General features: G+C 35.3%; 1 protein-coding gene across 1 annotated transcript in view; it reads left to right on the top strand.

Annotated features, from left to right (window-relative positions):
* Positions 1–15,534, top strand: part of LOC136033741 (alpha-1,2-mannosyltransferase ALG9-like) — an 86,321-nt gene that overhangs the window by 62,500 nt on the left and 8,287 nt on the right. Inside the window, exons 9-11 of the mRNA XM_065714636.1 lie at positions 2,005–2,206; positions 8,713–8,848; positions 9,981–10,110. Of these exons, the coding sequence (XP_065570708.1) occupies positions 2,005–2,206; positions 8,713–8,848; positions 9,981–10,110 (468 nt within the window). The remainder of the gene's footprint in view (positions 1–2,004; positions 2,207–8,712; positions 8,849–9,980; positions 10,111–15,534) is intronic.

Raw genomic sequence — 15,534 nt, 5'->3', positions numbered from 1 at the left:
TCACCAGATCTTAATGAAATTTGATATTTAGAAGAATCTTGTGCTTTAGAGCTCTAATTTTAAATTCGACCAGATCCTGTGACATTGGGGGGAGTTGGAGGGCGAAACAAGAATTCTTGGAAAACGTGAAAATTGGAGTATTTTTATCTTACGAATAGTTGATCGGATCTTAATGAAACTTATTATATATAGAAGGATCTTATGTCTCAGATGTTCCTTTTTCGACTCGAATTAGATCCGGGGACAAAGGGGGTTGGAGGAGGGAAACATAAATTTTGGAAAACGCTTAGAGTGGAGAGATCGGGATGAAACTTGATGGGAAGAATAAGCACAAGCTCTAGATACGTGATTGACATAATTGGAACGGATCCGTTCTCTTTGGAGGAGCCGGGGGGTGTTGAAAATTGAGGTACTTTTAACTTCAGAACGGGTGACCGGATCTTAATGAAATCTGATTTTTAGAAGGAATTCATGTCTCAAAGCTCTTATTTCAAATCCCGACCAGATTTGTTGACATTGGGGGGAGTTGGAGCGGGAAATCTTGGAAAACGCTTGGAGTGGAGGAATCGGGATGAAGGTTGTTGGATAGAATAAGCAAATGTCCATGATACGGAATTGACGTAATCGTACTGGATCCGCTCTCTTTGGGGGAGTTGGGGGAGGGGCTCAGTGATTTGGCGAGTTTGGTGCTTCTGGACGTGCTAGGACGATGCAAATTGGTAGGCGTGTCAGGGAGCTGCAAAAATTGACTTGATAAAGTCGTTTTCCTAAATTCGACCATCTGATCGAATCTTAATGAATTTTGATTTTTAGAAGGACATCGTGCCTCAGCGCTCTTATTTTAAATCCTGACCGGCTTTTCCTTTTAAAGGCTCTGATTTTCCTTTTAAATCAATCTATTGATTCTTAGAATTTTTTAGAGCTCATACCATATGAGCTCTTGGCTCTTAGCTGTTCTTGCCTCGTCACAAGTGCCATATGAGCTCTTAGCTCTTGTTAACTCCAGTGTTTAACTAAAGAAGCAATTGTGATCTTTCTTATTTTTTTGTTTTGCTAGGTCTTTTCCCCTTAATGCAAACGTTTATCTTTTGTCCATATATGTGTGATTCCAAATATGCCGCGTTTTATTGGGGGTATCAAATATTGGTCCTTGCTAAGTTACTGAACAATAAAATCTCTATGTTTTCTAATCACTTATTACTAAAAATTGCCAATAGTATTTTTCATATTGTTCTTGCTTTTTCGACTTAAGTTTCACAAAAAGTTCATACAAACGTTTTTTAATCCTATATTAGATTAAGATTACTTTGTTTAATTGTAAGTGTTCATAACTAACCTAACAGTTTTGAGACTTTTTTCAACGGATCTCGTGCCTTAAGCGAATAGTGCTCCGTTGATTTGAGATTGGATATTGATGATAGGAGTTAGTTGCGTAGTCTCTTTTAAAAACAGGAATTCCACATCAGCCCTTTGGCGTAAAAATTGGAAAGCATTAATAATTTAATGAAAACAATTGGAAATATGAGTCAAAATTATAAAACCTAAACAGTCAGAAAGACTAAACTACAGATATAAGGATTAACCACAAACCCAAACATATGCATGAACAAAACACACAATAACAAAAAAGAAGGTAAAATAGAAATTAAAGAAAGAGGAAAGGGGAAACTCGGGAGCATTACAATGGTAAAAAAAGCTGGCGGCTTCATGTTCCTTGTTCACTTGTATATTCCAGTTATTTGATGGAATGTTGATAGCCCCACCTTATAAATACCATTTTTTGGAGGGGTAAAGATCACATTTTGCCTCGATTGGAGCTGTATGAGCAATATCCGATGATGGGATATTGCTCTGATAAAGATTACACTTTCTTTCTTTTTCATGTATATCTTCCGAAAGGCTCTTTGATTATTCCCTCTTCTATCTTTATTTACACACTAAAAATAGCATTTAAACTTTTTTTTCTTGTAGTAACCTTTGCCTCAAGTTTTCATTCTCTTTTAGGAGGAACGATTTCTATTCCCTGTTTATCCGCTCATCTGCTTAGCCGGTGCTGTGTTTGTAGATTCTGTTGCAAAAATAGTAAACTCAGTTTGGGTTCACTTTCACTGGCCAGGACCAAGATTTGTTGCTAGTGTTTTTCGATACGGTTTCGTTTTGATGTACATGTTTTTGTCCATTGCTCGGATTTTGGCGATTCTTAAAGGTAATACTACTACTACATATTGCAATACTTAGCTGCTTCAGGCCAAAACAGCTTCACATGCTCCTCCTCCGCCACAGTCTGTTCAAAATTTCACCTTTTGCTTCCTCCCATGAAGCCCACCTGCCTTTCAATCTTCCCTAATTACCTTTTTCAATGTCGACTTGTTTTTCGTTTCGCCCCACATCAACGATCTATCATCCTTAAAGTAATATGTTGCTAATTAAGATTATGTTTGTTCTTTTTAAGTTTAATCTGTCTTTACTTTTATATCAAAAGCCTGGGTTTTCCATCTAATTCTTGTTTTTCTTTCTGTTTATAGCGTTTTGAAAAGAAAATCTGATTTCTTTATTAGAAGGAACACATATATCTGGATTTTGCATTTTTCTCCTCATTATCGGTCGCAGTTTAAAATTATGTTCTTATGTGTCTTAATATTTGTATACTTAACTTAAAAACAAAAAACAAAAAGACTATAAACCTCTCTGAAAGAGAGAAGGAGAGGGAGGACCAGAGAGAGAAGACTTGCAATGCTTTTTTCTCTTATCGTACAATTTTCCAGCTTATAAAAAATTATTTAGCGATTTGGCATATCAAAAGTCTTTTTTTCTGTCACAATATACTGTAGTAAACTAAATTTAGAATTCTTATTTCGTCTTTTACCAAAAATGAAATAAAATAATTTTTCAAGGAAGTTTCGGTTTCAACGCAACCTGAATTTTTGTGGGTTTTGAGTTGCAGATTTCTTTTCATTTTAAGCTTAAAATGAAAATTTTCTTTCCTCTCTTTTTAACTTTCAAATTTGTTATTTCTCTTCATAGTAAAATTTAATATTAAGTAAATTTAAATACATGGAAAGATAGAAGTGTAAATTCAAGTCACAGACGGGTTTTTCAATCTGTATGAGTACAGGATGCCCTTTGTCTTCCTCTCTATTCGCACACCTCTCTATCTTCCCCAAAATTTTTGAAACTATCACAAATGAGGGTGGTGTACTGCCCCTGAAACTTCGAATTTCAAAAGGCTAGAGTGTCACATATATTTTGCTGAAAATTTAAATTTATGTATTTTCATAGTTCTCCAGTTTTCATTGTAGTGTTAAAAAATTAAAATACTACTCGAACTTCTAGGAAATTACTTTTCTATATTGTAACAACCAATCTAATCTTATTTGTCTAATATGTTCTAAATTACGGTGAATGGTTTATTCCTTAAATTCATTTCTTTCAAATGTATTGAAAAGGATTATATTTAATTAAATTTCTCATTTAAGCTGTTTATTTAGTTTTCTATAAAGTGCAAATGAAGCTCCATTCTGAGTTGGACTAGATAATGAGTTGGAAAATCTTCTTCGAAGGATTTAGGATGAAAAACTATACTTATTAGTAGTGGAATTTCATGACATAAAACATATATGATAGTTCATTTAGTTTTACTGTTTTAAAAAGAGTTTTTTTTTGTCTATATTGTTTGAATCCAAACTCATTAACTTTCTCTTCCCAAATTTGGAAAAAGGAGATATGTTTAAAGATTTGTCTGTTGCATTATCCTGACTTTGACGTCTGGCATCTTCTTCCCTGGTATCTCTTCTTCCTTTTTCTTATTGATGGCAATACGATTGGGTTGGGGGAGGATGTATTATACCCGAAAAACCTTTCAAGTAGTCCAAACACATTTTCAAGGGAACATCGCACTTTTTGTTCATTTAAACAAGTAAAAGAAGAGAAAACTTTTGGGAATTTCGGCCCTTGGAATCTGTCTGCTGATCTTTCTTTGGGTTAGGAACACGAAAAATTAACAGGCAAAAAAAAATGTCTTCTGAAAATATGCATATCAGTCCTAGTAATTTATCATTAGGCTTATTCTGGATGATTTAGGCAAGTACTGTTAAAACCTTTGACTTTACCGCTTACATTTTTTTTAAGTTTTGGTATTGTTTTCGTTATAAATCGGGGATTTTAACTTCATTATACAAAATGAATTCAATTGAATTTATTCAATTGAATCAACTAGCAAAGCAACAAATGCTGAAATTGATGATGTATTGTTTCGCTAACAATAAAAATAAAATCTTTTAGCAGGACCTGGCACACACTGCTACAGACTAGTGTTCGGCAATAATTTGATTAAATGAGATATTGATATTTTTACTTTCGATATTCGATAATCGATATATCAACTTCGATATTTCTTGTCTTTTTTTTATGATGAGATTGATTATGATGATTTTTATTTCTTGTTTTTTCATGATGAGATTAACCTTAGGGTTGGGCAAAATTCAATAACAAAGCAATTCAATAACAAAAAAAGTATGTGCCAGGTGTGCCAACTTGGCACACCGTACTACAGACTAGTGTTTGGTGATAATTTGATTCAATGATATATCGATATTTTACTTTCGATAATTGACATATCGATACTTTTTATTATTTTTTTTCTCAGATTAACTTTATAGAGTTTGGCAAAATTCAATAACAAAGAAATTTAATGACAAAAGAGTATTTTGCAAAAAAAATATCCAAGTTTTGAATAAAATGTAGGAAAACTTATATTACATGAACGTATATTCCAAAGACCCTGATTTGGAATGGCTTGGGCTCAGGTTGGAGAAAAATAAGCTACTGGCTATTTTTGGTTATAACATTCAGCAAAATGTCAATATTTTTCTCCTGATAATTGGTTCAGTTTCTCAGTGATTAAATAAAATAATATTTTTTTTTCAACTGAAAGTAAGGAGCAATACTGAAACATAAAAGAACAGAAATTGTTCTGTATATGGGGGATATAACCCTTCCTCAATACCTTCCTCTTCACGCCGAAGTTTCTTTTTGTATTTTAACAATCTCCTAACTTTAACAAGACGGCATTTTCTGTCTATGAAAAATCCCCCTCCAGAGAAAATTCCTCTTTAGAAAGTTTTGCTCGCGTAAAACCCCCCTTCCCCTAGACACTTCCATCCCTGCTGAAAATCCCCCCAAAAAACTTCTTGCGGACAATTCCGCTGGGAAAATTATTTTTAGCCTATTTTCTTTTGAAAAAACTTGTTTTTCGTCTAATTAGAAGAAAAACAAGTCTTTTTCTAACCGTTCTTCAAACATGCAGGAAGTCCTCTCTCCGTGGAAAATTTTCCTGGAAATTCTCCCCTCCCAATGTCTCAATGGAAAGTTTCTCTCGCTTGAAATTCCTCCATGGAAATCTCTCCCGTGAAAAATCCCCTTCCCCATTTGCATTTGCCTATTTGCATTTTTTGCCATGAGACAGATCACGGATGCGTGTTTATTTGTTTTTGTTTTGTTTTTTTGTTTTTTTCCCAGGGGTGATCCTATCGACTCACTGGTCCTAGAATGTCGCGAGAGGGCTTATTCTAACGGAAATTAAGAGTTCTAGTGCCCTTTTTTAGTGACCAAAAAATTGGAGGGCACCCAGGCCCCCTCCCACGTTCATTTTTCCCCGAAGTCACCGGATCAAAATTCTGAGATTGCCATTTTATTCACCATAGTCGAAAAACCTAATAACTATGTCTTTGAAGACGACTTACTCCCCCACAGTCCCCGTGGGAGGGGCTGCTAGTTACAAACTTTGACCGTTGTTTACATATACTAATGACTATTGGGAAGTGTACAGACGTTTTCAGGGGGATTTTTTTTTTGGTTTGGGGGAGGGAGAAATTGAGGCGGGGTACGTGGGAAGATCTTTCCATGGAGGAATTTGTCATGGGAGAAGAGAATTTCAATGAAGGGGGCGCAGGGTTTTCTAGCATTATTTAAAAAAAAACAATGAAAAAATAAATATGAAAAGTTTTTTCAACTAAGTAAGCAGCAACATTAAAACTTAAAACAAACAGAAATTATTACGCATATGAGGAGTTCACCTCCTCGTAATACCTTGCTCTTTACGCTAAAGTATTTTTAGTAATTTCAACTATTTATTCTACGGCCTTTGTGATTCAGAGGTCATTCTTAAGGAATTGGAACAAAATTCAAGTTTTAGCGTAAAGAGCGAGGTATTGACGAGGGGGTGAACCCCTTCCTATACGGAATAAATCAGACGAATATATAAGTTCGTTACGTAAGTTAATTCGTAAGTTACGTATATTTTTTACTAATGAAAACGTCCGTAAAAAATTAAATGTTCTAGTTGCCTTTTTAAGTAATGAAAAAATTGGAGGGCAACTAGGCCTCCTCCAAAAATTAATATGCAAATTTCTTTTTAATTATTTACGTGCAGAGAGCCAAAATCAAAACATGCATTTTTAAAAACGTTCAGAAATTAAATACAAAAAAGAAGTTTTTTTAACTGAAGGTAAGGAGCGACATTAAAACTTAAAACGAACAGATACTACTCCGTATATGAAAGGGGCTTTTCTTCCTCAACGCCCCGCTCTTTACGCTAAAGCTTTTTACTTTAAAAAAAAGTAGAGTTAAGAGAAAAAGAGTTAAACTTTAGCGTAAAGAGTGGGGCGTTTAGGAGGAAAGGCCCCTTTCATATACGGAGTAATTTCTGTTCGTTTTAAGTTTTAATGTCGCTCCTTACTTTCAGTTAAAAAAACTTGTTTTTTTTTTATTTAATCAGCCAATCAGACTTGGATTTCCCTCTCAGAAAGCACATTGGTGGCGGGCATGGACAATAATTTAGGTATTTCTGAGACGATTCTATTTTCTGAATATTTCTATTTTGTATAGGTATTTCTGAGACCCGTATTACATGACTTCTGTGACTTGAGTGGATCAGTTTTTCTTGGAACTAAAGACTCCCTACTGAAAATGTAGAGATCTGGGACGTGACAGATACAGCTGCTGACGATGCCTGTCTTGCATTGTCTGCTGAAACTTCATCATGTGATCCCCGGAAACTGGCTTGACTATTGACTCTGCTCTTGCATCTACTGACACAGATTCCAGTAAGAACCAATCTATGTATCTTGCTATTTCACTTGCTCAATTTGGAGAAGAACGTCAGATGTAATATACAAGTGATCTGAACAAGGCCTATAAGCCTAGAAGGTATTATATTTAGCCAAGCCTTTTGGAGGTTCTCACCAACATTTAAGAGCCCACCCTCACTAAACGTAGATTGAGAACGATTTATGCCGTTTTATGGACATACCTGTGCATGCTGTGTATCTTTATATATGAGTCAGTATATTGAATAGATTATTCTTCTTCCCGGTCATTTGTGAAACAATTTTCTACGTTGGATCTTTTCTGCTGGACGTTCACGGGTAGATACCAGAAAAAGCCGAAATAATATCGTTTTCTATATCGATATTTACGTTTCAATATCGATATTCGGCGTGATGTATCGATATCCAATATTGCTCAACACTACTACACACATTGACTGAATATTTATGGGCACAACATAACTGGTTTCAAAGAGGTTATTTCAGAGCTCTGTTGATATTATAGTTAACTACTCGTTCAGAGTAAACAAATTTCTTATGATTCTTCTTTGTAGGAACAGGAAGAAATGCAATTTATACTTGTTTAATGTATAATAAATCAATACCATCCTATCCTAACCTCAGGACTGAAATTCCAAGGTCCTGGGGGAAAATTCGAAGGAGTAGTAACCCTGACTGGGAGCATCTGTTTCTTCACAAGCCTTTTTCCATCCATCTCTGTTATCCTCTGTGTAAGGTCATCAGTTATAGTATCAAGTGAACAACCCTTGATGCCAAGCTCAGGACTGAAATCCCAAGGTCTTGTTGAAAAATTGAAAGGAGTGGCAATCCTGGATGAGAGTAGCTGTTTCTCCGTAAGCCTTCTTCTATCCAGCTCAGTTACCCTTTGTGTAAAATCATCCCTTATGTTATAAAGTGAACAAGAGATGCAGGGATCATTTAGGGAAGTACTATGTTGCTTGCCTTATGGAAATCAATTTTTCCGCTAATGTTTTTGGATATTTACCTCAAATGGGTCTCATCTATCTGGTCTGTTGAGCTGAGAATGATCTTGGGTTTCAGGAATTTTCTTCTATTTAAACTGATATTCTCTTTTAGTAAGGCCTGGTGTCGAATATGGTTGCTTATATTTGTGCCAGGGCTTCTATTATTCAGTTGGAACCGATCCAAAAGATGATTTTTCTTCGAGACCCCTTCAAAGAAACTTCGCTTTTTGTGTCGTTGCTTACCTAGACATAAAGAAAACATATTGAGCAAACAGCTTAGTGAGGTTATCGGAATGAAGGATTCTCTGAAAAAAGAGCTTTGTATTGTCCAAATTGGACGATACAAAGCTTAAAACTCAATGTTCGAAGAAATGATTTCTTTCTGAGCTCATTTTATATTTTAATCATCGTTGTGTGTAAGTTAATATTTTCGTGTTTTAAAAATATTGATGCGTAGGCTACTAGAAAAATCCTAAATTAATTTTTCTTCCTTCTCCATAATTAGTGGAATATTCACGCACAAAGTCACGGCGGAGGTTTGATGTCCAAAGTGTTTGCTCAATTACATCATCTCTGGAACTAAAGATGTTCTAGCACTTTTTAAACTATTTTTGTTATAGGTTTCAGTGGCTCAATATCCGCTTATAAAGTATTCAGTAATGGAAACTTAAGTAGAGAATGGAAAGACAACGTGAACGTTTGTGTTGGAAAGGAATGGCATCGCTTCCCTTCTAGTTTCTTCCTTCCTGGGAACAAGTAATATATCTTTCTCTGTTTGGTAAAGCGTAAATGTGACATATTAGTTAAAAAGTAATTACAGATAATTAAGAAGTCTCAACGGGATTGAAAAACTAAACTAAAAAAACAAAAAACTAATATACCAAATAATCATTCAACAAAAATAAAACGAGAAGTAACCCCCAAGAATAATTTGAGTTTTGCTTCTTCCTCTTGCTAGAAGTTTTCAAAATTTTGAAATTTTTTTTGAAAAGTTTCTTGCAATTTTTGGAGTGGATAATATATGACCGTGATGTTGAAAGTACTTTTCAATGTATAACTGTACATTTTTTTTCTTTTTTGTGCTTATTTTTATCTATTCAGAGGATTCCAATATCATGTCCATGAATTAAGAGGGCCTGTAAAAAAACATGCAATATGCTATTAAAAACAGACATTAATTATAAAAAAATCCCTCGAAAAGAGCTTATTAAGGTGTGGAGACCCCAAAACATCTCACATCACCGGAAAAGCTCTAAACCTTTTATGCACATCCTGTATTTGTCAGACATAACACTCCTAACAATCAACAGATGAAGATGGAGAACAGCGGAAAAAAAATATCAATGATAAACAGAGACAAACAAAAGCAAACCACTTGCTAACGTCTCCATTTCAGAAGATGGACCCACTCTTGGTCCAGTAGCTCTTGTTTGTTCTCATAATTCTAAATGTCTTCTTCCACGTCACTCATGGACTTAGCAGTTTTGCATTTTATAACGGTATGATGGTTTCCAGCACGATTTGGTACTTGAAGAAAAAAACCTATCATACCTTTAAAATACCGACTCTATTTCTTTTCTATTTTTGGATATTCAGGAAGCTTCCAAAAGGCATTACAAGATTGAGGTACAAGTACATTATTACAAGACACAGGTACAAGACATGGGGCAAGGTAACTTCGACAAGTCTATGTTGAACTTTATCTTAAACAAAACTAATTAATAAAAAAAAGAAAGATATAAATCGATAGGGGATCCCATCTGTACTTAAATTAATTGTTTAGACTTTCAACAAGAACTTTTAATTTTTGTTGGCTAAGCTGTCAAACTTGTAACTAAAGAGTGATTTGGTTACGCTAAGGAATGTCATTTTTTTTCTTTTTTTTTAGGTGGAGTTTGTTGTTTCTCAAATCTGAGTTTCGTGGGCAGCTGCCACAGTATTATGCTTCAGTCGAAGATAATACTTCTGTCATACCTAAGCACATGAATGATCTTAATTTAGAAGAAGAAAGCAGATACGTGAGTTCACATCATTAAATTTTCTCATCTTTTTCTTTACTATAACTCTCCTTACTTTTTTGGTTAATATAATACAATGTATTTTGAATTTGTAAGTCTTTCATTTCTCATATTCTTCTTAGTTTTTCACGTAGTGAAAAACTTTTCTTCTTAGTATTCTTCTTAGTATTCATTTTCTTAGTTTTTCTCTATTTTCATAACTCATTATAATCACTTGGATATGTTTTTATGTTTGCAGAAGTGGAACAGGGACAAAGGATTTTTCATTCCTTGCCCGTATTAAAGGGAAAAAAAAACCTCGCAAGGATTGGCCAAGATTGAATATTTTCTAGAAAGTCAAGATTTTATTAACTTAATCCCTCTAGATATATGATGGACAATTTTTAGGAAATTATTTGATTTATTTGATATCTCAAAAATATGATGTATTTCTATACGGTTATTGGAACTGGGTTTCCATTCCAATGCTGATTATCTGGGAAATTGGAAGTGTATCATAGGCAACCCAATAGCGCTACCTGAGTAAAGAGTATTTTTTTTTTAGACGTTTTGTCGTAGAAACTTCGAAAAGGGCTCATTTGATTGGAAATTAGAAGGGCTTGTGCCCTTCTTGACAGTCGAAGGTGATTTAAGGGAAATTAACACCCCTTCTACGCCCACCATTTCCCCAAACAGATACAATCAAAATTTTGAGATAGCTTTTTTGTACAACGTAGGTGAAAATGCCGGAAATTATCTCTTTGAGGAAGACACCCCCTCCCAGAGCCCTCAGGGCAAGGGTTGTAATTTATGCCCTTGGGGCATATAAGGTTTATAAAGAAAGGGTGATCGTATAAACTTTGGAAGGGGCTCATTGGATTGCTAATCAGAAGTTTTAGTGCACTTTTTGAGATTTATAATGATGGGAGGGTGGATACCCCCCCCCTCCCCCGCACCTCGTATTTTCCCAAAATACATCTGATAGAAATTTTGAGGTCGCTATTTGTTGTCGTAGAAACTTCGAAAAAGGCTCATTTGAATAGAAATTGAAAGGGCTAGTGCTCTTTTTAATAGTCGAAAGTGATTGGAGGGCAACTAACCCCCCTCCCACGCCCATCATTTCCCCAAACACATCCAATCAAAATTTTCAGATAACTGTTTTGTTCAATGTATATGAAAGGTCCAGAGATTATGCATCTTATAGAAATTTCGGGATGGCCCCTAATTTGTTGTCGCAGAAACTTCAAACAAGGCTAATTCGATTGGAAGTGGAGAGGGCTATTTTTTACAGTCGAAAGTGATTGGAGGGCAACTAACCCTCCTCCCATGGAAACTATTTTCCCTAACCCATTCAATCAAAATTTTTGGATAGCCATTTTGTTCAATGTAAATGAACAGGTCCAAAAATTGTGTCTTTGAGGATGACCCCCCCCCCCCCCAGAGCCCTCAGGGCAAGGGTTTCCGAAATGCATCTGATGGAAATTTTAGGTGGCCATTTGTTCTCGTAGAAACTTCAAAAAAGGCTCATTCGATTTGAAATTGAAAGGGCTAGTGCTGTTTTTAATAGTCGAAAGTGATTGGAGAGCAACTAACCCTTCCTCCCACGCCCACCATTTCCCCGAACACATCCAATCGATATTTTGATATAGACATTTTGTGCAACGCAATTGAAAGGTCCGGAAATTATGTTTTTAAGAATAAACCCCCCACAACCCTCAGGCAAGGGTTATAAGTTATGCTGTGGGGGCAAACAAGGTATATACAGAAGGGTGATCGTTTAAAATTCGGAGGGGGCTCATTGGACTGGTGGTCAGAAGTTTTAGTGTCCTTTTTAAGATTCAGAGTGATCGGAGGGTGGATATCCCCCCCCCTGCCACACCTCTTAATTTCCTGAAATACATCTGATAGAAATTCTGAGATGACTATTTGTTGTCATAAAAGCTTCGAAAAGAACTCTTTCAATTGGAAATTGAAGGGGCTAGTGCCCTTTTTAATAGTCGAAAGTTTTTGGAGGGCAACTAACCCACCTCCCACGCCCACCATTTCCCCAAACACATTCAATAAAAAATTTGAGATAGCCATTTTGTTTGAGGTTGACACCCCCCATTGCCCTCAGGGCAAGGGTTGTCAGTTATGCCCAGGGGGTATATAAGGTTTGTATTGAAAGGGTGGTCGTATAAACTTAGGAGGGGGGCTCATTGGATTGCCAATCAGAACTTCTAGCGTCCTTTTCAAGATTGAGAGTGATCGAAGGGGAGAAACGCCCTCTTCCCACATGTTCATATTTTCACGATTACGGTCATATTTCGAAGGGTTTTAAGTTATGCCCTGGGGGTATATAAGGCTTATATAGAAAGGGTGATCGTATAAACTTCGGAGGGGTTCTTTGGGTGGGTTAGCAGAAGTTCTAGTGTCATTTTCAAGATTGAGAGTGATCAAAGGGTGGATAGCCCTCTCCCCTCAAACCTCGTATTCTCCCAAAATGCACATTGTAGAAATTTTGAAATGGCCATTTGCTGTCGTAGAAATTTCAAAAAAGGCTCATTCGATTGGAAATTGAAAGGGCTAGTGCTCGTTTTGTTAGTCAAGAGTGATTGGAGGTCAACCTCCCCCCCCCCTACGCCCATTAGTTTCCAAAACAAATGATATCAAGATTTTGAGATAACAGTTTTGCTTAGTGTAGTTGAAAGGTCTGGAAACTATGTCTTTGACAATCCCCATACCTTCTCAAGAACAGAACATAATTTGTATTTTACTGGAAAAAGGTTTTAAGTTATACCCCGGGGGCATATTAGCTTTTTATGGAAGTTGTGGTTGTTTGAACGTTAGATGAAGCTCATTTGATTGGAAATGTATAGTTCTAGTTCCTTTTAAAGAGTCAAAATTGATGCAGGGCAACTAGCCCCCCCTCCCTGATAACCTGTTTTCCCCAAACGCATCCAATCAAAATTGTGAGATCCAAAAAGCATACAACAATGGCTTCAAGGTGGACACAACCCTCCAGAGCCCAGGTGCAAGGGTTGTAAGTTACGCCCCCGGTATATAAGGCTCTTATGGAACGAATTGTATAAACTTCGAATCGGATGGGCATTCGATTGGAAGTTGGAAGATCTAGTGCCCTTTTTAAGCGTCAAAAGTGAAAGGAGGACTGCCCCCACAATCCAATCATTCCCCAAAACACGTTCAATCAAAATTTCAGTTGAACTCTTTTGTTCAGTATTATTGAAAGATCCAATAATTATGTCTTTGGGGATGTCAATCTCCCCACATTCCTCAGGTTAAGGCCTGTAAATGTGGCTATTTGTTTATTGCTTATATATGGTACATATCACTGAGAAAGGTACTCATGTCTAAACTGCATTTTCCAAAAATACGAAGGAAAAGCAAGGTGTGCCTTTCAGAGAATGTCGAGGAGAGAGCTGAACTAAATCAAAACATGTTATGTGTTTACGGAGTGTCAAAAGGGTGTAACTTATGAATGTATAACAATTGTGTGTATAACAATTGTATGAATGTATAACAATTTGGAACTTTCAGGAAATGATAAGGGAGATGATCAAAAAGGAAATATTTGTATGCTACCACTGCTACTACAATTACCACTAGTCCCCGGCGTCGCACCTATAAGAGAAGGCTGATTCGATCAATGTTGACCAGAAACATTTATTTTTCATCTATTTGACCAAATAGTTTGTTCATTGTATCTTCTTAAAACCCATACTGCTAATTGAATTAATATTTACGTAAACTAATCTTTTTAAGGATTCATTTAACTACAATGCAGCTTAAAACATACTTTTAATTGGACTAAGATTTGTACAAATTAATATTTCTAAGAATTCATTTAACTGCAATGATGGACAAAGGGTAATAAGAATTTACAATGCATTTTTGAGGTTAAGTAGACTCTCTGCTGCTATTAGCAAATCACTGTCGATTAAGCCCTCTGGGGCCAACACGGGCCACTCAACAACAGTGACTGGAACAAACAGGGAGGCATAACGAAAATATTGCTATGATACCATTAGAGGAGAACCCTCGAATCGGCCAAACCGGCTGGATGGGAGATATCACCAGTTATTTCATATGTGCTTCGTAATAATTCGTAAACATAAATACACTTATTTTGCGTATGACATTTTGGGCTATCAATATATCAATGCTAGCTGTCTGTGAACCAAAAATTGACTGGAGAGATTTCATTTTAGATCAATTATTCAAGTTTAATCACAGAGTAAAATGATTTTTTCATTAGTCGTGAAAGAGTTGTCTTTCAAACGTTTTTCTGATCTTTTTGTTGCTGACATACGGATCAAGGAACTAATTTAAAATTCCAGGCCAATTTAAATATCGGTTTTAGTTAAAGTACTATAAGTTTCAATTTATCCCATTTAAGTTTTATTTGTTATTATCCTTTTTTTTTGGTCTTTTCTTTTTTACCAAAACGAATGAAAACGAAGAGAGATTAAATAAATATGAATTTAGATATGGCTGTATTAAAAAAAATCAGAAATAAATATGTTTATTATGAATTTAAAAACTACTTTTGTTTTGCTAATTAAAAACGTATAGCAAGTTTAAATATTAGCTTTAATTAAAGTGCTTTATGTTTCAGTTTATTTCATATAATATCTGTTTTCTTTATTTTTTTTTGTATTTTTTTTTCAAAAATGAATAAAAAACAAACAGAAATAAAAGAAATTTTTTTTTTAACGAAAGTAAAGAGTGAAAATATGTCTTCAGCAGAGTAAAAAAAAATAACTGACATTATAATAAATAATTAACTAAAAGTTAAAAGAAACAACCAATCAATTATTTTTTTTACTCTGCTGAAGACATATTTTCGCTCTTTGCTTCTGTTAGGAAAGACTTGTTTTTTATATATTTAATCTCACATAAAAGGTAACTGAGAGGCAATGTTTTTAAGAAAGATTATAAATCTGCACTGAGAGCTATAATCCTCACATGCTTCCACAAGATTCAGGGCTCCTAGGGTCTTTGTAAAGTTGTACACGAAGTTAATAAATCGTTTTCCACATATTATATTGCCAGTTTCTTATAGTCAGATTTTAGCTAAAATTCATTTAACCTTTTTGAAGACTGACTGTAAAGTCAAAGAGGTGAAGTTTTGTGCAAGTCGGAAAAAATTTGTGGAAAACCTTGGTAACTTCGTCGATATTGTGAAAATTCTACGTAAGTTTCTCTTTCCCCGAGGGTGGGGAATTTACAAGCAAGATTCTTTTTTAGAAAAATGCTTCGTACAGTGAATGGAAAACTAAGATTTGTTTCCTTTTTCGTCTGCAAGAATAGGGTGAGTAATGATTCCCTTAGTACAACGAGTATGCCCAGGGTGACTCCTTATTTAATAAGTTGTACTATTGAGAGCTAGATGATAATTACAATGCCACTTTACATATTTCGGAAAACCACTTGACCATATTTCGG

This window comes from Artemia franciscana, chromosome 12 (genome assembly GCF_032884065.1).
Source record: "Artemia franciscana chromosome 12, ASM3288406v1, whole genome shotgun sequence".
NCBI lineage: Eukaryota > Metazoa > Arthropoda > Branchiopoda > Anostraca > Artemiidae > Artemia > Artemia franciscana.
Note: the sequence above shows the minus strand (reverse complement) of the source record. Positions and strands in the feature narration are given on the sequence as shown.